General features: G+C 56.9%; 1 protein-coding gene across 1 annotated transcript; it reads left to right on the top strand.

Annotated features, from left to right (window-relative positions):
• Nucleotides 1-972: 972 nt before the first annotated feature.
• MKRN2 (makorin ring finger protein 2) lies at nt 973-13,463 on the top strand. Its single transcript, XM_075320638.1, is given in 9 exon segments — nt 973-1,101; nt 5,186-5,314; nt 5,503-5,675; nt 8,943-9,253; nt 9,546-9,762; nt 11,758-11,872; nt 12,717-12,854; nt 13,224-13,291; nt 13,294-13,463. Coding segments are annotated over 9 exon segments (1,251 nt in total). The 5' UTR covers nt 973-1,075; the 3' UTR covers nt 13,368-13,463.
• The last annotated feature ends 307 nt before the right edge of the window (nt 13,464-13,770 follow it).

The raw sequence follows: 13,770 nt of genomic DNA, 5'->3' as shown, positions 1-13,770 counted from the left end.
CACGAGGCGTCACATCCACACGAGGCGTCACATCCACACGAGGCGTCACACCCACACGAGGCGTCACATCCACACGAGGCATCACACCGACGCGAGGCGTCACACCCACACGAGGCGTCACATTCACACGAGGCGTCACATCCACACGAGGCGTCACATCCACACGAGGCGTCACACCCACACGAGGCGTCACATCCACACGAGGCGTCACATTCACACGAGGCGTCACACCCACACGAGGCGTCACACCCACACGAGGCGTCACACCCACACGAGGCGTCACACCCACACGAGGCGTCACACCCACACGAGGCGTCACACCCACACGAGGCGTCACATTCACACGAGGCGTCACATCCACACGAGGCGTCACATCCACACGAGGCGTCACACCCACACGAGGCGTCACATCCACACGAGGCGTCACATCCACACGAGGCGTCACACCCACACGAGGCGTCACATCCACACGAGGCGTCACACCCACACGAGGCGTCACACATCAGTTTTATCATATAGTGAACTCTGTGAGTAAAATATCTCAGAATTAATCAGGCAATCGCACTTTTTTGCAATTTCACCGCACTTGGAATTTTTCCGTTTTCTAGTACATTCAATGGTAAAACTAATGGCTTTATTCAAAAGTACAACTCGTCGCTAAAACAATAAGCCCTGATCTGGGGAGATTCATGGAAAAATGAAGAAGGTTCGGCTCCGAAGAGGGAAAAACAAACCGCTGCGGTCTGCCAGAATTCACACTCAGGTAATCTCTGCTGCGGTTCTAATGTAAAGAGTAAATGCTGCATGAAAAATCCGAGAACACGAGAGGCTGCAACAAGTGGAACAATTCTCCCCACGCGACTCCGCCCCGCGCGGACACATGTGTGCGGGGACAAGACATCCCCGGCTGCCCCGGAACTAAGGAGCGCGGTCACGCTACTCGCCGGAAGAGTTTATGAGCTGCTCCGCTACTGACGTCATACCGGCGGCAACTGAGGGCGGGGACGAGGGGCGGAGCCTGCGGGAGACATCTGTGCGACAATAACACGCGCGTGGCCGCAGTCTGACCGGAGCCATGAGCGCAAAATACGTGACGTGCAGGTGAGATCCGGACTGTGACCTCCCCCGTGTCCCCCCCCCCCCCCCCCGTGTGACCTCCTCCCATTCCCCCCCCGGACTGTGACCTCCTCCGTGTCCCCCCCCCCCCCCGTGTGACCTCCTCCCATTCCCCCCCCGGACTGTGACCTCCTCCGTGTACCCCCCTCCCAACCCCCCCCCCCCCGGACTGTGACCTCCTCTGTGTACCCCCCCCCCCTCGTCTGCTGTGGGCTCCTCTGTGTACCCCCCCCCTTCATCTGCTGTGGGCTCCTCTGTGTAAACCCCCCCCCCCTCGTTGCTGTGGGCTCCTCTGTGTACCCCCCCCCCCCCTCGTCTGCTGTGGGCTCCTCTGTGTACCCCCCCCCCCCCCTCGTCTGCTGTGGGCTCCTCTGTGTACCCCCCCCCCCCCCCCCCCTCGTCTGCTGTGGGCTCCTCTGTGTACCCCCCCCCCCCCCTCGTCTGCTGTGGGCTCCTCTGTGTACCCCCCCCCCCCCCCTCGTCTGCTGTGGGCTCCTCTGTGTACCCCACCCCCCCCCCCCTCGTCTGCTGTGGGCTCCTCTGTGTACCCCACCCCCCCCCCCTCGTCTGCTGTGGGCTCCTCTGTGTACCCCCCCCCCCCCTCGTCTGCTGTGGGCTCCTCTGTGTACCCCCCCCCCCCCTCGTCTGCTGTGGGCTCCTCTGTGTACCCCCCCCCCCCCCTCGTCTGCTGTGGGCTCCTCTGTGTACCCCCCCCCCCCCCCCCTCGTCTGCTGTGGGCTCCTCTGTGTACCCCCCCCCCCCCCTCGTCTGCTGTGGGCTCCTCTGTGTACCCCCCCCCCCCCCTCGTCTGCTGTGGGCTCCTCTGTGTACCCCCCCCCCCCCTCGTCTGCTGTGGGCTCCTCTGTGTACCCCCCCCCCCCTCGTCTGCTGTGGGCTCCTCTGTGTACCCCCCCCCCCCCTCGTCTGCTGTGGGCTCCTCTGTGTACCCCACCCCCCCCCCTCGTCTGCTGTGGGCTCCTCTGTGTACCCCCCCCCCCCCCTCGTCTGCTGTGGGCTCCTCTGTGTACCCCACCCCCCCCCCCTCGTCTGCTGTGGGCTCCTCTGTGTACCCCCCCCCCCCCCCCTCGTCTGCTGTGGGCTCCTCTGTGTACCCCCCCCCCCCTCGTCTGCTGTGGGCTCCTCTGTGTACCCCCCCCCCCCTCGTCTGCTGTGGGCTCCTCTGTGTACTACCCCTCCCCCGTCCGTGTGGCCCCCGGGGCGGCGGTGGGCAGGTGCTGAGGGTGTGACCTCTGACCCTTAGAGTCAAAGGGGCTCTCCAGTGATGTGTGGTGGGGGAGGGTCCGGCTGCTGCAGCTCAGGTGCCCCCACTATACTGAGCTGTGGGGGATGAGTGGAGTGCGGCGGAGCACAGCGTACAGTATATTGGGGGTCACCGTCCTCCTCACACGGCCCCCTCTAAGGAGACTGAGCCCGGGGAGAGCGGTGTCCGTGCTGCTGCTTTCCCTCCTCTACAGCAGCGTCCTCTTCATTATTGGGGTCAGAGCTCATAGAGCGGCCGCTCCCCCTATACATGGCGCTCGATGTCTGATCCGCAGCTCTTCTCCCGTACTTCATATATAGAGGACGGGCAATAACCTCACCAGCAGCCGCCCGGGGTGTGTATATATATGTGTATATATCAGAGCGCACGTGTCATCACCTGCACATCTCTAAAGTGGCCGCCCCCATCCTCTGTATATACAGTGGGTACATCAATGTACACTCCGCGCCCATCCCCCATCCTCTGTGTGTATATACAGTGGGTACATCAATGTACACTCTGCGCCCATCCCCCATCCTCTGTATATACAGTGGGTACATCAATGTACACTCTGCGCCCATCCCCCATCCTCTGTATATACAGTGGGTACATCAATGTACACTCTGCGCCCATCCCCCATCCTCTGTATATACAGTGGGTACATCAATGTACACTCTGCGCCCATCCCCCATCCTCTGTATATACAGTGGGTACATCAATGTACACTCTGCGCCCATCCCCCATCCTCTGTATATACAGTGGGTACATCAATGTACACTCTGCGCCCATCCCCCATCCTCTGTATATACAGTGGGTACATCAATGTACACTCTGCGCCCATCCCCCATCTGCCCAGGAAGAAAAATGTAGAAATGTTTGCAAATTTATTAAACAAGAAAAACTGAAATATCACATGGTGATAAGTATTCAGCCCCTTTGCTCAGTATATCCCATGATGATAAGTATTCAGCCCCTTTGCTCAGTATATCCCATGATGATAAGTATTCAGCCCCTTTGCTCAGTATATCCCATGGTGATAAGTATTCAGCCCCTTTGCTCAGTATATCCCATGGTGATAAGTATTCAGCCCCTTTGCTCAGTATATCCCATGATGATAAGTATTCAGCCCCTTTGCTCAGTATATCCCATGGTGATAAGTATTCAGCCCCTTTGCTCAGTATATAACATGGTGATAAGTATTCAGCCCCTTTGCTCAGTATATAACATGGTGATAAGTATTCAGCCCCTTTGCTCAGTATATCACATGGTGATAAGTATTCAGCCCCTTTGCTCAGTATATCACATGCTGATAAGTATTCAGCCCCTTTGCTCAGTACTGAGTAGACGCCCCCTCCCTTTTGAGCTAGTACAGCCAGGAGTCTTCTTGGGATCCTGGATTTGGGGATCCTCGGCCATTCTTCCTTGCAGATCCTCTCCAGTGCCGTCAGGTTGGATGGTGAACGTTGGTGGACGCCATTTTCAGATCTCTCCAGAGATGCTCTATTGGGTTTAGGTCAGGGCTGTGGCTGGGCCGGTCAGGAATGGTCACTGAGTTGTTCTGAAGCCGCTCGTTGTTATTTTAGCTTTGTGCTTATTTCTCATAGTCTCGAGTCCTTCATGTTTTTTTGCACTCTGTGGCTTTCGTGTGTCTTGCCCTCCCCAGATGCTCCTCTGTCCCCCTTCCCCCATCACCTCATTACCTTGATTTGATTTCTCATCCTCGGGGTCGCTGAGGCGTTCGGGGTGCGGACACATTTTACCTTCTGTGCTTTGGCTGCAGATCCAGGTTAGACCCTGGTCTGTGGGGACTCCTCGTCCCTGCCCCTCGTGGCCGGTGCATGACCCATATCTGCGGGGTAACGCCGCCCTGCCCCGGCCTCCACTTCTCTATAAGACTTTTACTTGCTCCTGAAGACTCAGCTTGAGACTTTAAAAAGTATCTGACCTTTTAGATAAGGAGGTGCAGTAGTTTTGGTGGCTGCACTGGTGCTGAGACCCCCGCCCAGTGTCTGCGCGCCCCGGCGTCCGGCAGTGTCTGCGCGCCCCGGCGTCCGGCAGTGTCTGCGCGCCCCGGCGTCCCGGCAGTGTCTGCGCGCCCCGGCGTCCGGCAGTGTCTGCGCGCCCCGGCGTCCGGCAGTGTCTGCGCGCCCCGGCGTCCGGCAGTGTCTGCGCGCCCCGGCGTCCGGCAGTGTCTGCGCGCCCCGGCGTCCGGCAGTGTCTGCGCGCCCCGGCGTCCGGCAGTGTCTGCGCGCCCCGGCGTCCGGCAGTGTCTGCGCGCCCCGGCGTCCGGCAGTGTCTGCGCGCCCCGGCGTCCGGCAGTGTCTGCGCGCCCCGGCGTCCGGCAGTGTCTGCGCGCCCCGGCGTCCGGCAGTGTCTGCGCGCCCCGGCGTCCGGCAGTGTCTGCGCGCCCCGGCGTCCGGCAGTGTCTGCGCGCCCCGGCGTCCGGCAGTGTCTGCGCGCCCCGGCGTCCGGCAGTGTCTGCCCGCCCCGGCGTCCGGCAGTGTCTGCCCGCCCCGGCGTCCGGCAGTGTCTGCGCGCCCCGGCGTCCGGCAGTGTCTGCGCGCCCCGGCGTCCGGCAGTGTCTGCCCGCCCCGGCGTCCGGCAGTGTCTGCCCGCCCCGGCGTCCGGCAGTGTCTGCCCGCCCCGGCGTCCGGCAGTGTCTGCCCGCCCCGGCGTCCGGCAGTGTCTGCCCCCCCCGGCGTCCGGCAGTGTCTGCCCGCCCCGGCGTCCGGCAGTGTCTGATCTCACACACCCGTGCCACCTTTCTTCCGCCGCTGCTCCTGTAAACCTTCTTTCTGTGACCTCCAGATACTTCATACACGGCGTCTGTCGAGAAGGAAACCGCTGCTTGTTCTCGCACGATTTGGCCAACAGTAAACCGTCTTCCATCTGCCGATTCTACCAGAAAGGACAGTGCGCCTACGGATCCCGCTGCAGGTATTGCGGGCGTAGTCACATGACGTGTTGGGGAAAGTGTAAGCTCTGGGGTCACAGTTCTGCGGATATTTGCTGAAATCTCCTGTGACCGGAGGTTCTGGTCAGAAAGCCTCTGTAGAGACTGTGATTTTCTGAGCCCCGCGGCCCGTCCTGCCTCCGCACCGTCATCACATGTGTGTGTTTTACAGATATGATCATGTTAAGCCAGCCGGCTCTCCTGCCGTTTATTACCCCCAAGACGTCCCAGCAGCTCCAGTCCAGACCCCTCCTGCATCGTCATCTGCAGTGGAAGCCCCTCCGGTCGTCACAAAGAGCGCCCCCCACAGGCGGGAGAAGAAGTCCATCGTTCTCAGAGATCGCGGTATGTGCGGCTGCTGAGCTCAGCTCTGTGGAACACAACATGTGGAATTGCAAAAATGTCTATGTGAGAAATACTTAATTTATTGGAACAGTTTCAAGGGTGCCAATAGTTTTGGCCATGACTGTGTGTATGCACTGGTGTGTGTGTGTACTGGGATGTGTGTGTACAGTTGTAACCCTTAGTTTCCCTCTGCTCTCTGTACAGACACATCTGCAGGTTTTTCCCTCCGCTCTCTGTACAGACACATCTGCAGGTTTTTCCCTCCGCTCTCTGTACAGACACATCTGCAGGTTTTTCCCTCCGCTCGCTGTACAGACACATCTGCAGGTTTTTCCCTCCGCTCGCTGTACACACACATCTGCAGGTTTTTCCCTCTGCTCGCTGTACAGACACATCTGCAGGTTTTTCCTCTGCTCGCTGTACAGACACATCTGCAGGTTTTTCCCTCTGCTCGCTGTAAAGACACATCTGCAGGTTTTTCCCTCTGCTCGCTGTACAGACACATCTGCAGGTTTTTCCCTCTGCTCGCTGTACAGACACATCTGCAGGTTTTTCCCTCTGCTCGCTGTACAGACACATCTGCAGGTTTTTCCCTCTGCTCGCTGTACAGACACATCTGCAGGTTTTTCCCTCTGCTCGCTGTACAGACACATCTGCAGGTTTTTCCCTCTGTTCGCTGTACAGACACATCTGCAGGTTTTTCCCTCTGCTCGCTGTACAGACACATCTGCAGGTTTTTCCCTCTGCTCGCTGTACAGACACATCTGCAGGTTTTTCCCTCTGCTCGCTGTACAGACACATCTGCAGGTTTTTCCCTCTGCTCGCTGTACAGACACATCTGCAGGTTTTTCCCTCTGCTCGCTGTACAGACACATCTGCAGGTTTTTCCCTCTGCTCGCTGTACAGACACATCTGCAGGTTTTTCCCTCTGCTCGCTGTACAGACACATCTGCAGGTTTTTCCCTCTGCTCGCTGTACAGACACATCTGCAGGTTTTTCCCTCTGCTCGCTGTACAGACACATCTGCAGGTTTTTCCCTCTGCTCGCTGTACAGACACATCTGCAGGTTTTTCCCTCTGCTCGCTGTACAGACACATCTGCAGGTTTTTCCCTCTGCTCGCTGTACAGACACATCTGCAGGTTTTTCCCTCTGCTCGCTGTACAGACACATCTGCAGGTTTTTCCCTCTGCTCGCTGTACAGACACATCTGCAGGTTTTTCCCTCTGCTCGCTGTACAGACACATCTGCAGGTTTTTCCCTCTGCTCGCTGTACAGACACATCTGCAGGTTTTTCCCTCCGCTCGCTGTACACACACATCTGCAGGTTTTTCCCTCCGCTCGCTGTACACACACATCTGCAGGTTTTTCCCTCCGCTCGCTGTACACACACATCTGCAGGTTTTTCCTCCGCTCGCTGTACACACACATCTGCAGTTTTTCCCTCCGCTCGCTGTACACACACATCTGCAGGTTTTTCCCTCCGCTCGCTGTACACACACATCTGCAGGTTTTCCTCCCGTTTTCGTCAATTAGGAACCAAAATTATTTCTATTTGCCAAATGCCAGAATAATGAGAGAGAGAATGTTTTCAAGCATTTTTTATTACTTTCTGCACAGTAAACATTTTCCGTACACTAAGAGTACTGTGCCTTTAAACAATATGGGACCGCCCATATGATGTCATGTTTCTGGAAGCTTCTGATAGGTTTATTGGCAACATCTGAGTTAGTTACAGACACACCTGTGGATGTATTGTAATGCACACCTGAAACACACGGCTTCTTTGTGTAGTATCATGGGAAAGTGAGAAGAAATCAGCCAAGAAATCAGGAGGAGAATTGTGGACTTGCACAAGTCTGGTTCATCCTTGGCTGCAGTTTCCAGATTCCTGAAGATGCCCCTTTCATCTGTACAAACAATAATAAGCAAGTACAAACAAGCTGGGAATGTGCAGGCATCATACCGCTCAGGAAGGAGATTGGTTCTGTGCACCAGAGATGAACGGGCTTTGGTCAGACATGTGCAGATCAACCCAAGAACAAAAGCAAAAGACCTTGTGAAGATGCTGGAGGAAGCTGGTAAGATTGTGTCATTATCCACAGTGACACGACTACTGTATCCACATGGACTGAAAGACCACTCTGCCAGGAAGAAGCCATTACTCCAAAAGAGACAGAAAAAAAGCCAGATTAATGTTTGCACATGCAACGGGAACAAAGAGCTTAATATGTGGAGACCTGTCCTGGGGTCTGACGAAACTAAAATTGAGCTGTTTGGCCATAATGACCATCGTTACGTTTGGAGGAAAAAGGGAGAAGCTTTGAAGCCTAAGACCATCATCCCAATTGTGACACACGGGGGCAGCATCATGGTGTGGGGTTTTGCTGCAGGAGGGACTGGTGACTTCACAAAATAGATGGCATCATGAGGAAAGAAGACTATGTGGCAATACTGAAGAACATCTCAAGACGTCAGCCAGGAACTTACAGCTTGGGCGGAAATGGGTCTTCCAAATGGACAATGACCCGAAGCTACTGCCAAACTGGGTACACAGGGGCTTAAGGACAACAAAGTCAATGTTTTGGAGTGGCCATCATAATGCCCTGATCCCAATCCTATGGAAGATGTATGGGCAAAGCTGAAAAGGCCGGAGCGAGCGGCGACCTCCAAACACGGCTCAGTTACACCAGATCTGTCAGGAGGAATCGGCCCAAATTCCACCAACTATTGTGAGAAGCTTCTGGAAGGATCCAAAACATTTCCCCCAAGTCACACAGTGTAAGGGCAATGCCACCAAATACTAATGACATGGAGGAAGCTGCACTGTGCAGAAAGGAAGTAAAATGCCTGAACACTGCTGTCTTTATTCTGGTAATTGGCAAATAGAAATAATTTTGGTTCCTAATTGACTGAAATCTAGTCGGCAGCGATCCGAGCTCGACTCTAGTCCCTGCTGTGTGCGAGTATTGGCTGTATCACACAGTCGGCACTCGCCCTGTTTGTTGCCGGCTCATGTGCATCCTCTGCTGGGTAAAGGTTACACGGTTCTACAGTCCTGAAATGAAAAAAACCCAAACACCTAAATGAAGTCACATACATATGGCCGCGCTGCACACGGCTCAGACAGGCGTATATCAGGCAGTCGGTTGGTAATTTGCGGTCTGCACGGACCGTGATCTGCGGGTGTGTGTGTCCTGGCAGACAGCAATGCTTATCCCCAGCTCATGAGAGAGATTGGGGTCTAATATGATATTTTTTGCAATTAGATCTATGTGGACAGACGGAAGAAAAGAACCGAGTCCATCCAACGTCCCATCCGCAGTCCTGCAGCGAAGCAGAAGGCGCGGATCAGGGCGGAAAGCCACATTCATACCTGGAAGCCATCTGCACGGGACTAGAAGAAGTAGAAACAGCCGCCCCCTATCTGGAGGACCCCCACCTGCTCTGTCCCTATGCAGCTGCCGGGACGTGCCACTATGGAGAAAGCTGTGGCTATATCCACGGGGACATGTGCGAGATCTGCAACCTGCAAGTGCTTCACCCGTACGACCAGGAACAGCGGAAATCCCACGAAAAGGTGCGCGAGGCATTGTCACCAGCGTGGACATCATGATGCGCTGCGTATATATATATATATATATATATATATATATATATATATATATAGTGTATATAATGATACACAAAACATGACCAGTCATAGCTGTTCACGGTGTGGTCCGGGCTGGCGGAGGAGCGGAGACCATTGTGTGGGCAGCTGGGGTCGGTGCTGTTCGCGGAGCCTTTCGCTCCTCTCGGTGCAGTTTCTCTCCAGAGACCCCCTGTCATCTATTCCAGGGTTTAATCCCCCGTATTTCTTCCTCCTCCAGTTGTGCATGGCGGCATTTGAACACGAGATGGAAAAGGCTTTTGCTTTCCAGGCCAGTCAGGACAAAGTGTGCAGTATCTGCATGGAGGTGGTGTATGAGAAGCCGCCCCCCGCGGAGCGGAGATTCGGGATCCTGTCCAGCTGCTGTCACACATATTGCCTCTCCTGCATCAGACAATGGCGATGTGCCAAACAATTCGAGAATCCGGTTATAAAGTAAGTGTCACCGTGAGACGTTACCTCAGCTGTAGCCCCCCCCCCCCCCCCGAGTCCAGACGAGGTGTACGGGGAAGATGGCAGCGGAGAATGGCCCCCATTACTGCAGAATGATCCGACAGCGCAGACGTTACCTCAGCTGTAGCCCCCCCAGGTCCAGACGAGGTGTACGGGGAAGGTGGCAGCGGAGAATGGCCCCCATTACTGCAGAATGATCCGACAGCGCAGACGTTACCTCAGCTGTAGCCCCCCCAGGTCCAGACGAGGTGTACGGGGAAGGTGGCAGCGGAGAGCGGCCCCCATTACTGAAGAACGATCTGACAGCGCAGACGTTACCTCAGCTGTAGCCCCCCGAGTCCAGACGAGGTGTACGGGGAAGATGGCAGCAGAGAATGGCCCCCATTACTGAAGAACGATCCGACAGCGCGAACGTTACCTCAGCTGTAGCCCCCCGAGTCCAGACGAGGTGTACGGGGAAGATGGCAGCAGAGAATGGCCCCCATTACTGAAGAACGATCCGACAGCACGGACGTTACCTCAGCTGTAGCCCCCCCCCGAGTCCAGACGAGGTGTACGGGGAAGGTGGCAGCGGAGAATGGCCCCGATTACTGCAGAATGATCCGACAGCGCGGACGTTACCTCAGCTGTAGCCCCCCCCCCCAGGTTCAGACGAGGTGTACGGGGAAGGTGGCAGCGGAGAATGGCCCCCATTACTGCAGAATGATCCGACAGCGCGAACGTTACCTCAGCTGTAGCCCCCCCCCCCCCAGGTCCAGACGAGGTGTACGGGGAAGGTGGCAGCAAAGAATGGCCCCGATTACTGAAGAACGATCCGACAGCACGGACGTTACCTCAGCTGTAGCCCCCCCGAGTCCAGACGAGGTGTACAGGGAAGGTGGCAGCGGAGAGCGGCCCCCATTACTGCAGAATGATCCGACAGCACGGACGTTACCTCAGCTGTAGCCCCCCCGAGTCCAGACGAGGTGTACGGGGAAGATGGCAGCGGAGAATGGCCCCCATTACTGCAGAATGATCTGACAGCGCGGACGTTACCTCAGCTGTAGCCCCCCGAGTCCAGACGAGGTGTACGGGGAAGGTGGCAGCGGAGAGCGGCCCCCATTACTGCAGAATGATCCGACAGCGCGGACGTTACCTCAGCTGTAGCCCCCCCCCCCCCCCCCCGAGTCCAGACGAGGTGTACGGGGAAGGTGGCAGCGGAGAATGGCCCCGATTACTGAAGAACGATCCGACAGCACGGACGTTACCTCAGCTGTAGCCCCCCCCGAGTCCAGACGAGGTGTACAGGGAAGGTGGCAGCGGTGAGCGGCCCCCATTACTGCAGAATGATCCGACAGCGCAGACGTTACCTCAGCTGTAGCCCCCCCCAGGTCCAGACGAGGTGTACGGGGAAGGTGGCAGCGGAGAATGGCCCCGATTACTGCAGAACGATCCGACAGCACGGACGTTACCTCAGCTGTAGCCCCCCCGAGTCCAGACGAGGTGTACAGGGAAGGTGGCAGCGGAGAGCGGCCCCCATTACTGCAGAATGATCCGACAGCACGGACGTTACCTCAGCTGTAGCCCCCCCCGAGTCCAGACGAGGTGTACGGGGAAGGTGGCAGCGGAGAGCGGCCCCCATTACTGCAGAATGATCAGACAGCGCGGACGTTACCTCAGCTGTAGCCCCCCAGGTCCAGACGAGGTGTACGGGGAAGGTGGCAGCGGAGAGCGGCCCCTGTGTACCAGATATGGACACTGGCTAGCCTGCTCAGACTCCGGGCAAAACGGGCAGCGGACATTGTTTTGTTTTTGTCATTGAGGTAGTGAGCATGTGGCTGAATTGGGATGTAAAAACCCTCGAAGGGGGGGAGGGACCTGACCTAATCTGATGGAGGATTCTGAAGGTTGTGAATCTCTAAACGTTAATTACCTCTCTGCGGTCCGTGTCTGACGCCATCACTTGTAACAACCTTCTGCTTGTTCCTCTGTTTCCCATTCGTGCCCAGAGTGTCGCGTTATCTCAGAGTTTGTGATCCCGAGCGTCTACTGGGTGGAAGATCAGGGCAAGAAGGATGAACTCATTGAGGCTTTTAAGCAAGGAATGGGGTAAGTGCCCCTCCTGTTAGTCTCCCACCTGTTCTGAGAGAGCTGGGTGGTCCGGGGTGGATGAAGCGCAGGCTCTGGGGGTGGCAGCCGTGTGTGGATGAAGCCGCAGGCTTCTGGGGGGTGGCAGCCGTGTGTGGATGATGTGGAGGCTCTGGGGTGGCAGCCGTGTGTGGATGATGTGGAGGCTCTGGCGGTGGCAGCCGTGTGTGGATGAAGCGCAGGCTCTGGGGTGGCAGCCGTGTGTGGATGAAGCGCAGGCTCTGGGGTGGCAGCCGTGTGTGGATGAAGCGCAGGCTCTGGGGTGGCAGCCGTGTGTGGATGAAGCGGAGGCTCTGGGGTGGCAGCCGTGTGTGGATGAAGCGCAGGCTCTGGAGGGTGGCAGCCGTGTGTGGATGAAGCGCAGGCTCTGGGGTGGCAGCCGTGTGTGGATGAAGCGCAGGCTCTGGGGTGGCAGCCGTGTGTGGATGAAGCGCAGGCTCTGGGGTGGCAGCCGCGTGTGGGGATGAAGCGCAGCTCTGGGGTGGCAGCCGTGTGGGGATGAAGCGCAGGCTCTGGGGTGGCAGCCGTGTGGGGATGAAGCGCAGGCTCTGGGGTGGCAGCCGTGTGGGGATGAAGCGCAGGCTCTGGGGTGGCAGCCGTCTGTGGATGAAGCGCAGGCTCTGGGGTGGCAGCCGTCTGTGGATGAAGCGCAGGCTCCGGCATGGCCCCCCATGTGCAGACAGATGGGCTGTTTCCACTTCGCTCGCCTCTGTGGCCATTCTCCAGCCGCCCCGGAGAGAGGAGTATGTGGGGAATCTATGAATATTTACGTCGGTTTTTACAATACACATTTTTCTGTTTTAGGAAAAAGGGCCTGCAAGTATTTTGATCAGGGACGCGGCACCTGCCCGTTTGGGGGTAAGTGCATGTACTTGCACGCGTACCCGGATGGAACCAGAGCTGACCCAGAGAAGCCAAGGAAACAGCTGGGCTCCGAGGGCACGGTGCGGGGTGAGTGGAATCATATACTGTATATTCAGGGTGTGATGGACATTACTCCTCCGTTCTCAGTAGATCGCTGTCCCCCTGAACGTTCATGTATCTCACGCGACTCCTCAGTAGCCACAGGAGCACTCTGCACGGCCGCACTGCCCCGGTGTCCTCTGTGAGAGGCGCAGCCTGACTCCTCTGGTGACAGATATTCCCCAACATCTTCTGCCGGTGGAGTCAGGGTCCTCCATGCACATGGGTGGTCAATTTGATATTGTAGAGTTTGGCCAACTTGTGTCTGTGGCCTTACAGTCGATGCTTCATGTATTGTAACGGCTGCTAAATACTCCCCTGCCCCGCACTAATGCAATGTCTGTGCTTCATCGCAGTTCTTTAATGCAGTACGGCTCTGGGACTTTATAGAAGATCGAGAACATCGAAGTGTCCCCAGTACGGAGGGATGAAGTGGCTGAACTCGGGGGACTTGTTCATGCATCTGTCCCGGAGCCGACCAGCAGGACGCCGCGTCTAACTAGAGACCTATTTATTAGAACGTAGAGAACAGACTGTGACGATGGCGGAACCAAGTGTCCTTTACCCCAGAAAATAAAACTGATATTGTCCTAAACTGTGAGGTCCGGTGACTCGCTCCGTGATATCGTCCCTCATCGGCAAGGCCCGGGGATCCCGCTCTGTGATGTCGTCCTCATGTGGGAGGCCCGGGGATCCGCTCTGTGATATTGTCCTCATGTGGGAGGCCCGGGATCCCGCTCCGTGATATTGTCCTCATGTGGGAGGCCCGGGGATCCGCTCCGTGATATTGTCCTCATCGGCAAGGCCCGGGGATCCCGCTCCGTGATATTGTCCTCATGTGGGAGACCCGGGGATCCCGCTCTGTGATGTCCTCCTCATGTGGGAGGCCCGGGGATCCCGCT

This window comes from Anomaloglossus baeobatrachus, chromosome 8 (assembly GCF_048569485.1).
Source record: "Anomaloglossus baeobatrachus isolate aAnoBae1 chromosome 8, aAnoBae1.hap1, whole genome shotgun sequence".
Taxonomy (NCBI): domain Eukaryota; kingdom Metazoa; phylum Chordata; class Amphibia; order Anura; family Aromobatidae; genus Anomaloglossus; species Anomaloglossus baeobatrachus.
The sequence above is the reverse complement of the archived record's forward strand: the minus strand, read 5'-3'. Positions and strand labels throughout refer to the sequence as shown.